This window comes from Notechis scutatus, chromosome 12 (genome assembly GCF_049901735.1).
Source record: "Notechis scutatus isolate UNSWTSFEM ecotype Mainland chromosome 12, rNotScu1.2, whole genome shotgun sequence".
Classification (NCBI taxonomy): domain Eukaryota; kingdom Metazoa; phylum Chordata; class Lepidosauria; order Squamata; family Elapidae; genus Notechis; species Notechis scutatus.
Genome location: NC_142020.1, coordinates 10,173,124 through 10,188,605, shown reverse-complemented (window position 1 = coordinate 10,188,605; position 15,482 = coordinate 10,173,124). Strand labels below are relative to the sequence as shown.

The 15,482-nt window shown below is 43.7% G+C and overlaps 1 protein-coding gene across 2 annotated transcripts; it reads right to left on the bottom strand.

Annotated features, from left to right (window-relative positions):
* Nucleotides 1–300: 300 nt before the first annotated feature.
* On the bottom strand, nucleotides 301–10,581 carry AMDHD2 (amidohydrolase domain containing 2). Of its 2 annotated transcripts, none has more exons than XM_026682494.2 (12): nucleotides 10,483–10,581; nucleotides 8,398–8,504; nucleotides 7,218–7,354; nucleotides 6,289–6,428; nucleotides 6,099–6,153; nucleotides 4,732–4,944; nucleotides 3,450–3,538; nucleotides 3,058–3,202; nucleotides 2,128–2,235; nucleotides 1,863–1,931; nucleotides 1,383–1,484; nucleotides 301–886 (listed from the first exon to the last, which is right to left on the bottom strand). In XM_026682494.2, exons 2-12 carry the CDS (start codon nucleotides 8,478–8,480, stop codon nucleotides 798–800), a joined length of 1,230 nt encoding a protein of 409 aa, XP_026538279.1. In that variant the 5' UTR covers nucleotides 8,481–8,504; nucleotides 10,483–10,581; the 3' UTR covers nucleotides 301–797. The 2 variants fall into 2 exon arrangements, with proteins under 2 accessions (XP_026538279.1, XP_087829421.1); XM_087973295.1 differs by lacking the exon at nucleotides 10,483–10,581 and adding an exon at nucleotides 10,323–10,428.
* Between the last annotated feature and the right edge of the window lie 4,901 nt (nucleotides 10,582–15,482).

Sequence of the window (15,482 nt, the reverse complement as noted above, 5' to 3'; positions counted from 1 at the left end):
GTATGTATGTATGTATGTATGTATGTATGTATGTATTTCTTTTGGGTGGAATTTGGGAGGCTTTAAAAAATATTGAACTTATTTTAACGTGTTCATTAATTTGTCCGGACTAGTATAAGGTCTTCTGCTTGAGCAGAAGGTTGGACTAGAAGACCTCCAAAGTTCCTTCCAACTCTGTTATTATTCTATATTCTCAACCTTTCAAGTTCAAAATGAAATAAAAACATTCTACAGATTTCAGCAATTGTGGTCAGAAATGGCTCCCAGGCTGTCAAAACAAATGATTTTTGCAGGATGCAGCACATTTTGCCTTGGGTTTAATGTCACCCCAGATTTTCAGCTTAGACAAATATAGTCAGCTGTAACAGTGCTGTATAGAGTTGGCTTTACATGGGATCAAAGCAGATGACCCCCTTCCCAAAGCATCATTCAAATATTCAAGAGGTTGCGTTGCAAGACAAAAGAATGAGGCACTCTGGGGGAAAAAATGGCTGCTGTTCCCCAGTACCAGTAAGTTTCTTGATGAATAGTGAGGAAAGCCCCTGTCAAGTTCTGGAAGGAGTCCCACCTCATGTCTGTGGGACAGCTACCTGGATCAAGTCGAGAAGAAAAGTTCTACCATCCTCCATAGGGAGGAAGGCAGCCAGTGCTACAGTTTGAGCAGGACTTTTCGAAGAGAGTCTGTGGAGAAAAATGAGGCAAACCAGAAGGCTTTAGGGGGGAAACGGAGCTGTGGGCCACTCTGAGTCCCCCTCTTCCTTTGGTCCGAAGCTCTGCCTATCCAGCTCTGCACAACTTCAGATGATGAAGTGGTCTTGTCTCCAGACCTCTTCGCCGGCAATATAAGTGGCCTGTACACGGAGTCTCTCATCCAGCAGCACAAAATCTGTAGGAAGAAGAAAATGATGCCTCCCACCCCAAGCCTGGTTGATAGGAATTTGAGGAGTTGTTACCCGACTCATTCAGGCGCTAACAATATAGGAGAGATGGGCATAACTCTTTCAGCCAACCCCAACTGAAATTCACACAATCGGTTAACCTACACCTCCCATAATCCTTCATTCAGCAGAGAAGGATGAGGCAGATGGATGTCTCCAAGGAGAGAATTCCATGAATACCACAGGCACACCTAACATCTAAAGGGTGGAAGATAGAACAAGAAGATAAGAGATTCGTGGTTTGGATTCCCACCATCCAGAACCTCTGAAGTAGTGGTGTTGCTGGACCAGGATCGAGGAGAATGAGATCCAATTGAATTATCTGGGAGGTTTTAGCCCAGCCTCTTGTTTTCAGCTCAGTCTATGTGACAGGATTCTCAATGGATTCCATGTTGAGCTGGAAACAGGGCGATCCAAATTCAATCCTTACAAGAGTAAAAATACCTGCGTCGGTATCATAATCCAAGGTTCCCTTTTGATCCTCGATATTTAAGAGCTGAGCAGGATGGAGAGAGGCAGCCTCCAGGGCTGTTTCTAATGAACAGGCTGCAAAATAGAAATGGGGGTTGCTTTTTAGTCAGAATCCACAAAGGCAAATGGTTCTTCACTTTGACAACAAAGCCCTCGTCCATTCTATACCCCTCCTGAATGGACAGGAGAATCTGTGACTGACTATGTCTCTACGCCAGTGTTTCTCAACCATGAGAATTTGAAAATGTGTGCACTTCAAATTTCAGAATTCCCTAGCCAGGGAATTAATTCCCTTGTGGGAATTGAACCTCTACTTGTGGACCTCATCTTTCATGCCCAATACTGAGTCATTGTGAGGGCCACCCTTTGGGGGCGTTTACAAATAAATCCCCAGCAGATCTGGCTCCCCGGGACATGGCAACTCTTTGTCCTAGTAAGCTAGACACTCCTTACCAGTGGCATCCGTGAAATGTCGGATACAGGTGTCCATGGTGGAGATGCTTCCACTCAATGTTTTGGTACCTGAAAAGGGGAGGAGGGGGAGGAGGAAGAGGAGGAGAAAGATGATCAGCTTTACATGCAAATACACTTGGATAGGGGATGCTGGGAACTGTAGTCCATCTCACGGGTTTGCAGAGACCGTCTGGGTCTTGGGGGAAAAAAATCAGCCCACCTGTTTGAGTGGCTAATTGAGATTTCAGCCTAGGAGTGCCCTTACCTGCAATGTAGGAATTTGCACCTTCTACCTCTACCACCAGCTGGCCCAGAGTGTGTCTGCCAGGAGGAAGCCCCATTGCTGGGATGGCATCTGTCACCAGGATCAGACCTAAGGAGGGATGATTTAAGCCTGTTAATTCCACCAGAAAATAACTTCAGTGTTGCAACATATAACAATAACACTTCACAGTCCTCTCTAAACAGCGTACAGAGTCAGCCTCTTGCCCCCAACAATCTGGGTCCTCATTTTACCCACCTTGGAAGGATGGAAGGCTGAGTCAACCTTGAGCCTGGTGGGATTTGAACTGTTAAATTTTAGGCAGCCGGCAGGCAGCAGAAGTAGCCTGCAGTACTGCCTTCTAACCACTGTGCACCAGCGAAAGAAGGAAGGAAGGAGGGAGGGAGGGAAAGAAGGAAAGGAAGGAGAAAAGGAAGAGCAATAGCAATAGCCCTTAGACTTATATATCACTTCACAGTATTTTACAGTCCTCTCTAAGCGGTTTACAGAGTCAGCCTCTTGCCCCCAACAATCTGGGTCCTCATTTTACCCACCTTGAAAGAATGGAAGGCTGAGTCAAACTTGAGCCTGGTGAGATTCGAACTGCAAAATTGCAGGCAGTCAGCAGAAGTAGCCTGCAGTACTGCACTCTAACCACTGTGCCACCCAGGCTCTTATGGTTAGTTCAGTTTTCAGGTACCCCAATGAAGGGACTCGGCCATTTGCAGCTTGTCAGGATATATAAACATGATCACGGAGGTGTCTTCAAACCAACATTAAAACAAACCATGACTTACTTTGAGTGAACTGAATCATATTCTCTCTATCAAAGCCCTCCCAATATCCACAGACGTTATTGGGCCAAACTAACTAACTAAAAAAATGCCCCTTCTCATCTCAGGGGAATTGCCCCTACCGCTTGTGGAGACAGACCTTGAGGATGGGCCCGGTGTGCGATTCTCAGCGCAGCAGGATTCGTGTGGATCCCGTCTGAGATCATGCCGTAAAACACTTGCTGACCAGAAGGAACCTTGTCACTTGTGAGAAGTCCCACAATCCCGGGGTCTCGGTGGTGGAACTGCAGAAGAAATGTCAGGACGCAAGGCAGTTAAGTCCACGGGTTAGGAACAAGGACTACAAAATCTACTCTTCCATTTCTTGGCTGGACCACACAATCTAGGAGGGGCTCCTAAGAGGAGGAATCACAATTATGTGGGAAAGTGGGTTTTCCAAACCCCAGGAGTTAATTCACTCCCAAAAAAGGTAACTTACAACCAGTTGGTTAAGATTCTGGAAGTGGAAACTTGCCTAGGTACTACACTCACAGGTAACATGGCATTGAAGAGGTGAGTGATGAAGGTAGCTCCCTGACAAACAGCCTCCTCAGCTTGAGATAAATTAGCTACAGAATGACCTAGAAAAAAAGGAAACGGAGAGAACTCAACATTCATGTTCCTTCGGAACCTCTTCTGTTGCATTGAATCATTTAGAAGAGAGTTTTTCAAACTTTCAAAGCATGCTGGCTAGGGAATGAGAGAGAAAGTGCAGATCATTAGCTGGTTTTACCCGTTATGTCCAGCAGGACCCATCTCGATCCACTTTTGGGATTACTATTTTTAAATGAATTACTATTTTCAAATGTAGCCTTCTGGCCTCACAGGGGATATTGTTAGCATTCCGTTTGTGGCTGCTGTCTTTAAGGAGGTCATAACATGACACGACGTCCCTGTGAAAATGCCGCAGCTTCTATCCTGATGCAAGCGTTCAGTTGTACATAGTGTGACCATGTCATCGTGCCTACATTCAGAACGCAGAAATAAAGGGAAGTCTCCTAGTCCAGTGGCTGCCAACCAGTGGACCGGGAACCACTGGTGGTCCACGAGAAAATTTTGGTGGTCCGCAGAGAAATGTCACCCCCAAAGCAATTAATCCAGGCTGTGCGGGAACACAAGGCTTGCGCTGCAAACACGAGGTAGTGAGAGGAGGGGGGGGGGAAGGGCAGAGATGGGGGGACTTGCCCCACTTACTCCATGCACCTCGCCTGGTCACCAGGCCGTTTCTTTCTGCTTCTTTCTTCTTCTGCTTTTGGCTACACGCAAGGAAAGCAGCAAAAGTCTTTCTTTCTCTCCCCCAAACTCTGCCAGAAATGAGTCTTTGGGGCCCTGCAAGGCATCCTGCTCTAAGAGGCTGCATCATTCTGGCAGAGTTTGGGGGAGAGAAAGCAAGACTTCTGCTGCTTCTGCTGCTTTCCTTGCATGAAGCCAAAAGTCTCTCTCTCCCTCCCTCCCTCCCTCCCTCTCCCTGAGAACAGAGCTGCGATCCCAAATAAAGAACAATCAATTGGTAGGAAAAACGGGGTGGGGAATTTTCCTGCAGACATTTTTGGGGGGATTTTCCCAAGGTCTCTGGTCCGCGGGATTTAAAATTATGAGTTTGGTGGTCCCTGAGGTCCAAAAGGTTGGCAACCCCTGCTCAAGAAGGAGACCCGATCTCCATCTTGATGACCCTGTGATTTGCTGTGAATGCCTTTGCTTCTCACAGCTTGGTGTCCAAAACAAACTGGCCTCCTAAATTTCAATCCTTCAAGGATCCAGGGACAAAGTTTACCCAGCGACACGCAGATGCCTCTCTTGGTCAACTCCCGGATCACTTCACCGCTGCGTTTCATCTCAGGGGCTAAGGTGACAATCCGGACACAATCCAGGCTCCCGTACATGGCGAGCAAATCCTGGAAGGCTCCCAACTCAAAAGTGCGGAGGTAATTTTCTGGGTGAGCCCCCTTCTTCTCTCTGCTGATGAATGGACCTTCCAGATGAATCCCTGCCGAAGGAAAAAGAAAAAGAAAGAGATATCCAAAGCTCTGGAACAAGATTAGGCAAGCTTGCGTGAACCCCTGGACCATTGAAGATTATAATATGGATCTTATGACAAACTCCAACTGAAGTGAAGATCTGTAGCAAATTCCTTAGCCTTGATGATCTAGGGCTCTTGAATGTGTGGACTCTCAGAAAGGCACCAGATTAGAGAAAGGTGCCAAAAATCTCTATCTTTCTTACCTCCAACAAAAGATACAACTATTAAGCATGACAAAGAATGTTCTTTCTGCGCCAACTCAGGAAGCTCAAACTGCCCCAAGAGCTGCTGATTCAGTTCTACAGAGGAATTATTGAGTCTGACATCTGCACCTCTGTGACTGTCTGGTTTGGTTCTGCAACCCAGCAAGACAGACACAGACTCCAGAGAGTAATTGGGGCTGCAGAAAAAACAATTACTACCAACCTGCCTTCAATCAAGGACCTGTATATACTGCACAAGTCAAAAAGAGGGCTGTGAAAATATTTACAGACCCCTCACATCCTGGACACAAACTGTTTCAACTCCTACCTTCAAAATGACAGTATAGAACACTGCATACCAAAACAACTAGACACAAGGACATTCTGCTAAACAGCTAATTCCCACAACACTGTCAAACTACTTAGTAAGACTGTATTACTATTCTTCTTCTCATCCTTCCTCTTCCCACTTATGACTATAACCATGTTGCTTGTATCTTTACAATTTATATTGTTTTATTTGTTCCCTAGTATGATTTGATTGCTTAGTAGTAACCTATGACTATCACTAAGTGTTGTATCTTATGAGTCTTGATGAATGTATTTTATTTTTTCTTTATGTACACTGAGAGCTTATGCATCAAAGAAAAATTCCTTGTGTTCCAATCACACTTGGCCAATAAAGAATTCTATTCTATTCTATTCTATTCTATTCTATTCTATTCTATTCTATTCTATTCTATTCTATTCTATTCTATTCTATTCTATTCCATTCCATTCCATTCCATTCCATTCCATTCCATTCCAATTGCATTCCACTGTTATCCTATTTCAATTTTTATTTCTATTTTTATTTCTATTTCTATTCCATCCCATCCCATCCCTATTCCTATCCAATGATGAATGACTCTTACTCACCTAGAACACCGGCTCCGTGAGGCCCCCCATTTTGTACACGGATCTGAGGTAGAACCTAGTAGGAGAGAAGACAGTGGGGCCATTGTTACTGAATCACATGGGTGGGTGTCCATCTATAAAATGTAGTCTTCTTTCTTAGATCAATTCACTTCTTCACCAACACCATATTATCAGCTTTGGATCTACTCACCTTGTGATAGACCGAGGATGGCGAGGTCACCATAGTCGGGCAAAATGAAGTCACGCCACTGGACAGTATCTTCTGGCCAACCAGTGAAATTCCTGCTTGTGCATCATCTGTAGCCAGGGAAAAATCTACTCCGAAACCTCCTGAGAAGACAGAAGGAGAAGTCCATCCTTGCTATTTAGATTGTCCAATGCATTTGCCTCTGTGCAAAGCATATTTATACACCTGGATAATACACTCCACAGATGGTGGGATTAACTTATCTCTGGCTTCCCAATGGCAACCCATCTTTAGAAATGTAAATGTAATTGTCCTTTCCCTATCCTGAGGTTGGTTACAGCACAATCTTCCAATTGTTTGCAAGTATCTTGAACTGTGTCTTCCATTAGCCAAGCTGGCTAGAGCTGTTGGGAGCTGTGGATTATAAACATCTCCTTGAGAGATGTTACCTTGTGGTGAGATAGGTAGCAAATAAATCTAATTAAAAAATAAATAAATACATCTCACTCTTTCTTTGCAGTTTGATTTTACAGCAAAGCTACGGAGATTCAGATTCTAACATGGTGCAAACAAATAAAATATGCAACCAAATATTTCTGTAGATGATGTGGCTGAGCCTGAAGGAGAGGTCAAATGCATCATCAGTCTCGAATCCTTTCATGCCCACAAGAAATCTAACTCCAGCCCACCTTAAATTCTGTTGACTCTTATCCATTGCCAATTTGCTTTGACCGCTTTAGCATACAACAAATCTATCTATTTATTTGGACTGCCTGGACTCCTGATTTCCTGGCTTTGAAAATTTCTGCATCACTTGGATTGGGGCCCTAAGCAACAGCAGATCAAATAAAAAATAGTAAAAATAAATGGGGTTTACTTAGGAATGTCATTGTTTTCATCCTGTAGCTAGACTATAAATACCAATGCCTTACCATTGATTTGTACATCAATGAAGCCCGGTGCCAAGATGCTGCCTTTGCAGTCCAGTTGGACATCTGCAGACTTTTTCTCATCAAAGAACACCTTCTCTGGATTTAAGATCTTTCCGGCTCTTACCCATAGATCCTCTCTAAAAACAAAAGAGGCTAAGTCATCCAAATCTTAGATTAAAAATTCCACTTGATCTCTTTTTTGGCCTATCCACCAAAGGCTGTTGTCTGCTGGAATCTTAGTTGTAATTTATTCTGCGGTGAAGAGGGTTTTGTTCTCCACCCAGAGAGTTTGCTAAATGATGGTTTGGTTCTATCAAGTTTTATTGATTGTAAGTGGGTGATGAAAAGAGAGGGCAGACGGGCCCTCGCTTCTAAAGGAAGGAGCCTTCTTTTGAGTTATGAGGTTGTCTGATCTCCAAGTTTTCCCTTTGGGGAAACTTCTGGAGAAGACGGTTGGATATTATTGATTGTGAGGTGCCCAAAGCTCAACGATTGGAGTGGCGCACCAAAATGGTAAAAAGTGTTATGGAATGTAGTGGACTGGATTCCCAGAAGAGAGGGGTAGCGTTCCAGAGGAGTAAGAGGCAACTAAGTTCACACATTTTGCGTGAGAGAAAGGTGAGGACAGTCCCTCCCTAATAGTTCCCAGAGTATATGCTTCACGCAAGTAGTACTCTGCTTCAGTTTGATAAGATTTTGTCTAGAGGAGTGGAAACAATAAAGAATCCTGCTTGGAAGATTCACCACATATCTGTCTTGGCTTTTGGGGCCTGACAGAAAGGTATAATACATATATAAATAAATGGAGCAATACGTATTATCAGTTCCTTTCTACCTGGAGGACATTAACCTTAACAGGATGTTCTTTAGAAAAGAATATTTGTAGCTCATGGTTGAAATGGGAAGCCCCTGGTTTCTCCGACTTTTTTTTTTTGCAGACCAATTACCAAACTAGGTAACATCATCAGTGTTCCATGGGAGTGAGGTTTATCCCTTTTAGCACTGAGGTTACTTAGGTAATGAAACACCTGCAAGAAAACAATCGAGCTCGGAGATCATCAAGAACCCCACAGAATATTCTTTTTGATAACTATCTTAGCCATTTCCATTGGAAGCGTTAACATTTCATACTTATATCTAAATCGCTAGAACAAGATGGAAGCCTAGAAGAAAGTTCTACCTTTGCAAGACATGATCCTTTAAAATCCGGCAGTTGGTAAACTGGAGGATTGGCGCATCCACAGTAGATTTATGGCATGGCATCCTTCAAGCCCACGTGTGAGGCAACTATAACAGCATGGAGAGAAGAGGAAGCCATATTTAATCTATATTCATTTCTTATGTAAGTCTTTATTTGTTTAGTTCTGTTTTACTGAATCAAAAAAACCAAACTGTTAAATGGGTTAAAAGCAACATGGGAATATGATCTACAGTATTAAACGCCCTTTGCATTTTATTTTATTATTTATTCAATTTTTTTTATCCTGCTTTTATTAATTTGTAGGTAACTCCAGGCAGAAAACTGTACCTTGAAACATAAAGAGTTAATAGTTTCTTACAGGTTGCAGCAAGTCCTTGGAAGGCAAAAAAGATTTGAACATTTCCATGTGATAGCAAACATGTGGAAAAATGCTTCACATTAATAGAAAATGATTCCCCCTCTCCCTCCTATCCTAATAATAAAAAATATTTTTATTTCCCCTGACTTAAGCTTGTTATTTCACCTGGTTTAAACATATTAATTATCAACAATCATGGGATTTCGATTGTCTATTTCCCAGTTCGGGACACCAGGTAATCAAATTCAATAAGGTTACATGTATATTTCTATATATTACATATTAGTATTGTTTTATTGTTTTTACATTTATATATAGCTTTTATATCTGTTTGAACAATGCCCCAAAGTCACTCTTCAAGGGAGATAGGTGATTCCTAAATGTGATATATAAATAAATTATATAAAAATATAGCTCACTATTCTGTTCGTTAATACATTTAAATAAAAGAAACAAAGCCAGGATTTAACACAGTAATTATTTTATTGAATTTATTTGTAATTAAACAATGCTAAGTGGCTTTTAAGAGGTGTGCACTTTCAGTGACCTGAATTAATGGCATGCATTAAATCATCATCATCATCCTCTTTCATGATTCCATAATCCCTTGTGGGGTGGATTCTGGGCAACTGAATGGAGCTGAGTGTTTACTGGCCGGATGCCCTTCCTGTTACCAATGTGGAGTTTTGTTCAGCAGATATATTCTCAGTGTGCCCAGAGAGAGAAATATCTGCCTCTATCTAGGATTGAACTCACAGCCTCCTGATTGTGAGGCGAGAGCTCCACCTCTAGGCCACCGCACCACTCGTGGCATGCATTAAATGGCTGTGTAAAAATACCAAAGGCTGAGCTTGTTTGGTGTGATCAGCCCACCACAAACAAATCACACTGACCCACAACCCAGATTTCGGTTTTAGGGTTCTCTCTGCTCCAGTGAGAACATTTTTATGAGCACCTATAAAGCAAAATATATGGGCTACTGTCCCCTTTCTAGGCACTGTTGGTGACTCATAAGAGACCCTCCCCCCAAAGCTGATGTTCACCCTCTCAACCCACATTGTCCGATTAGAGGGTGCAAAGTTAAGGACCTGCTCTCGCTGCCCCCCTCCTCCCTTTTTCCAGCAAATTTGGTATGGCAATTTTCCTGCAGTTTAGGATGGCGAAATCTTGCAAAAATCACCTCCCGCTCCCAAAACCTCCCCAGAGCTCTGACTTTGGTGCTTTGATCGTGGCTTCTCTTTCGTAGTGGAAGATAGGAATAGAAAATGACTGGATGGCCAACCAACCAACCAACCCACCAACTAACCAACCCACCCACCCATCAATCAACCATCCATCCATCCAACCCACCCACCCACCAATCATCCAACCCAACTCAACTCAACTCAACCCAACCCAACCAATCGCCCTTTGCCATTTTTAAACCGATCTGCTCGCCTTTCCTTTGGCCAGCCCGCCTTCGATCGCTTCTTCCTCTCCTCCCGAGCGATCCACCCACGGTCACTCTGAGATCCTGCCTATTGGGAGGGGGGGGGGGGGCACACACATGAAATCGCCTGTCCGTCATTGCAGAGGGAGGAGCCCCCGGTCCCCAAAGCCACCGGGGAAGGCTGGGAAGTCTTCTCCCGGGGAAGCGAGAAGCCACCGGCCGCTGCCCCTCAGCCCCTACGACCTGAAGCGCGGAAGAGCAGCCGCCTCGGGCTTACCCGGCTCCCGCCGAGCCTTTTCCCAGCCAGCTGCCAGCTTCTCTCCTTCGGGGGCTGCCTGCAAGTGCCCGATCCCGGTCACGTGACCGCGCGGTCAGCGTCAGCTGACGGGAAAGAAAGGAGGGGGCGATCTCTCCCTCTCGGGAGAGTCACGTGTTCGGGGGCGGGGAGCCGCCATGATGGGAAGGGAAGGAGGCGGGGGAAGGAGGAGGTTTTGTCGCCCGCCGCCATCTTGGTGAGGTCTTAGCGATGCGGAGCGAGCGGCGGAGAAAGCAATGTGCAAAAGGCGTGGGCGGGTGGACTACAAACCCCATCATCCGGGATGGGGTAGTGGTGTAGGGGTGGAGGAGGGGCCACGGAGCCTGCAAGACGGTGGGTTTTCGAGGGGAATCTCTCGGGCAGATTGCAATGGTTTTTAATGATATTTTGTTTACCGTTTTTATGGGTTACAGGTGGTCCTGGTTCGTTTAGTGACCGTTTAGAGTTGCAACGGCACAGAAAGAAGCGCCGAAGGACCATTGATCACCTTTTATGACCGTTGCAATCACGTGGTCGAGATTCAGCTGCTCACCACTGATTCACATTTATGACGGTTGCAGCCTCCCGGGGATCATGGGATCCCCTTTTGCGACCTGACAAGCCAAGCAAATGGGAGTCCAGATTCACTTTTAACGACCATGTAATTAACTGCAGTGATTTGCCTAGCAACGGTGGCAAGAAAAGCCGCAAAATGGGGTTACAATTCACTTAACTGTCTCGCTTAAGCAATGGAAATGTTGAACTCGATTATGGCTGTAATTTGAGGACTATCAGAATTCTGTGGTTTTTTGTTTTTTTTTAGTCAGTGCTTTTCCATCATTTGTGTGGGGTTTTTTTGTTTTTATTACTTTTCCATCATTTTTGTATAGAATGCGAAGGATGTGTGTTTGTTTTATTTTTATAGTTGTAAATGTACATTGAAGATGGCATTTAATTTCATTGCATGAGGTGCAATGACAATAAACTAAACTAAATTATACATCTTTTTATTAGTCACATGGTTTTGGGGTGTTTCTATCCATCCATCCAATCCATCTTATCCATCCGTCTTATCTATCCATCTATCTATCTAATCATAGATACCCAACAGGGCAGTTTTGTGCTGGCCAGGCAATTCTGGGAGGTGAAGTCCAGTTCTTAAAAGTTGCTAAGGTTGGACACCCCTGTCCTAGAGCATGAGTGATGCGAATATAGCTTGTTCTCTTTTACTGATGTTCAGCTTTGGATGGGGACCAGGTTATAATATTTTAATAAAATACACTCTTAAGAAATGCTATTGGATTCTTTTTTCTTTTTTTTTTGAGTGGGGCCCATAGGCATAAATGCTCATGGTCATTTGCCTTCATGCTCTCCAGTCCTTGGGGTGCAAGAAAAAGTGGAAGAACAATGAGGAACTGCTTCAAGGACAAAATGAATGTCAAAAGCCGAATACAGGCTGGCTTTTGAACTGTAGCGTATATAGCCAACATGATTCTAATGTTTCTTGCATCTTGTCCCAGACCTAGCTATCAGTCTGCAGGTTATATATTCGAGTTATTCATATCCTTGCTTAGAAAATGTATTTCCTTCCCAATAATACTTTCATTATTTAAGCTGTGACTTAAAAATCCATAAAAATATTTTATGTAGGCATGTTAAGTATTTCTATCCCGGGGCAATCAATTGGATCCTCAGAGGCTGAAGTGGTAATAAAGTACAAAAATGGCAATAGCAAATAGTTTTTTGAGCTTCTCCTAAACTGCAAGGAGAGGGCTTACACTGTAACATGAAATACATTATGCAACATGCATGTGTAGGAACAGGCTGTGTTGCTTTTACTGTCGTTCTTGTGAAGACCTTGTTAATGTGCAAGATAAATGTTTCTGTCAGTTAAGAATCTATTCCTAGCAATTAAGCTGCCAGATAGGTCCTGAAAATGGTTTTTTCCCCTAAGTGATGCTGTTTTATAAATCATATATAATGCCTTGATTCACAGATAACACTAAGCCTTAACAGATGTGTTCACACTTCCTACTAATGCAACATTAGTGAGATTGCAGTATCCTGGAATCGAAATGTGGGCATTTATAATGTTCAGTATAGAGTGTGGCATGTGAACTACATGAATTTTATTGTTTTGTGTTGTTTCATGGTGGCTGAGTCTAATATGTGCATGCACAGCCCAGAGAACCCTAAACTGCTGTTTGAAGTACACCTATCCATTTCATTTCTTCCCTCCCCGTGGTGGAGAAAAGTAGAACAGATAAGGCAGAAATAGAATATGATATGTGGATAAATCAATTTAGTGGCATGAAACTAGACTTGGTTTGGGGATGGGGGAAAGGATAGAGAGAACAGTCCTGTGTGGGTTTAATAACATCTTAATTTATTCTTCGGGACCACATGTCCATTTTAATGTCGGGCAGTTCCATCTCAAGACAGATTTTTTAAAGGGTTTTTTTTTAAAATGAGAAAACAACTACGAAGCATCAAAAGCGCGTAATACAGAATAATAATACAGGCAAGAGTTTCCTGCTGCAGCACTGCGTCAGTTTGAGAATGACCAGCAAAAACACCTGCTCTGGGTTGCTTGAGAAGAGCTCTGCCCCCATCCTCAAAGGGTTTCCTAACCACAGGCCTGCATATTAATCAAAGCTTGTGACATCCTTGTGAGGAAGGAAGCAAGGACAGGAGCCACGACTGACTCAGGGAGAAGCTGCAAACCAAGCAGCATGCTAATTGGGTTTGGAGCCTCACGGCAAAATTTCCTTTTTTTTCTTTTGCTTCCACTGAGCAATTCGGAGGGAAATGAAACTGCATCCCAACCCATCTTTTATTTCTTGCAAACAGGAAAAAAAAAATCCTCCGAACCAGTCTCTAATTTGCTTGAAAGGGTGGTTGGGTAATGACCCAGATGATTTGCTAAGATTTATTATCATTACTCGCCATTTTCAGAGAAAACATACTTGGGCTAAGCAATGCTGGAAGAAAAGTAGGAAGGATGAATCTCGGTTTCAGGATTCTTATTTTCCAAAAGCAAAGAGTGCAGGATTGCTCTTTGCTTTATGCTAGCCCCACAGCCGTTCGCAAACACCATCCTTGCCTTCCTTCCTTCCGACCCAGCTAGGATGACACGCAGATCAGATCATGCAGGCCAATCTCTTGGCCTGAGTCCAAGTCACGATGCCCAGGGTGAATCACTGAACAAGGAACAGATCTGGATGTCCACTAATAGGAGTGTTAATTCCGTTTTTGTATATTTCCCCCCCTACCCTCGGGGGCTCTTCACATTCCAGACCAAGAATCTGCATCCCAGGATGAATGAATGCCGGGAAACACACCAAACTCTGCAAAAACCACATCAAATATGCAACTAGATCTTGAGGGCAGGGAAGTGTATGAAAGCGAGGCTGGTTGTCAGTTGACACGTCCTCCCAAGCCTAAAACGCCTCTCTGGTAGCAGGAGGCATGGGTTAGAATATGTCTCCTGTTTACCTGCATAGGTAAATGTTGTGAATTGAGTCCCATATGGATCTGGGAAGGATATCTCTGAGGTTTAACTCCCTGTAAAGATGAGGTGCATTGCTATCTAAGAGAAAATATTATGTTAAATTTCCTTCCCAAGCATTTAGGTGGCCTCATCCATGATTTTTATTTCTCTCTCTTGCTGCTGCTTCGTTCCCCTTTTTCCTTCCCTCCCCCCCTCCCCCTTCTCTGCAGGGCTGACTCACTCTGCAGCAGACACATTCTGGTGTAAAATGAAAATTGGAAGATCCGTTCAAAGCTTCCCCCACTCCTCCCCTGCAAATCTCTCTGCCCCAAGCTGCTTTTTTTAAATGAAAAAAAAGACAAAATCACTGAGGTGAAATGGTTAGGATAGAAATGGGACGAAGAGATTAAATAATGAGCTGCAGCACCCACCCCCCATTCAAAAGTGTTTCTTTGGCCAGTCAAGAATGGTGCTCAATCTATTTCCATCCCTGAAGCTTGCAAAGCCGAAGGAAAACCGTGAATGAGTCACTGGGATGTCCATGACCTGAAAATCCAGGAACCACCAAGAATGTACATAATGCAGGGATCTGATTCCTCCTTGGGGGGGCTGTGTGGCTGGCCTTACTGGGGAAAAGGGAACTGCATGGTTCTCACAGGAGATGCCAGGCCCCACCAGAGCATTATGGCTCCTGCCTTGAGCATCACTCTTCCTGTTCTTTATTTCGGTGCATGGTTTTTATTATTTTTTTTACAAATAACTCAGGGCAGTGAATAAATCCAACACTATTTCCTCCTCTTGTTTCTCCCACAACAGCCCTGTGAGGCGAGCTGGGCTGTTTGTGGGAAGAGAATAGAGGCACTGGCCCAAGGTCGCTCAGCTGGTTTTCATGGCTAAGGTGAGACTAGAATTCACCTGTCTCCTGGTTTCCAGCCTGACACCTTCACCACTACACCAAATTGGCTTATATAGCCTTATGAAAGGCTAAATTTTTCCTGGGAAGTATAATCCTCCTCAAGGATCTCCACTTCTTTCCATCTCATCCAACAGACAAATTCCTGCATAAGTGTGCAGAAAACAGTAATTGTTTTTGTTGCGGTAAGCAAAAGGAAAAAAAAAAAGCACTGTCCAGGCGGTTCTGAACACTGAACTAAGAGTGTGCCTGGCAAGAGAGCCATGTATTTCTTGTGCTTCAACAGTTTTCCAAATTAGATTTGATGGGTTGAGAGCCAACTCTTTGTATATAATTGGCTCACCCTACTTGTACTGTCACTGACAAGGTGTATAGACATAGAACCAACCCCACTTCCCTTCTAGCACTGATGATGTTACCTAGTTGGGTAATAAAATATCCGTAAGAATACCCCTAACCTCAGGACCAAGGAGCCCATATTAAAAGTATTAAATTAAAAGAGGCTGGATGCTCGCCTTCACCTTTTCAGGGCCTATTTATCCATGTTAAGTATTTACTCCAATTGCTGGGTTTGTTCAA

Bases quoted from the DNA above. Each gene is read 5' to 3' on its own strand.
- AMDHD2 (XM_026682494.2), bottom strand. From the start codon at position 8,480: ATGCCATGCCATAAATCTACTGTGGATGCGCCAATCCTCCAGTTTACC. The intron at 6,429-7,217 runs GTAAGGCATTGG...CTGTCTTCTCAG, and splicing joins CATTGATGTACAAATCAATG to GAGGTTTCGGAGTAGATTTT. The intron at 1,485-1,862 runs GTAAGGAGTGTC...TCTATTTTGCAG, and splicing joins ACATTTCACGGATGCCACTG to CCTGTTCATTAGAAACAGCC.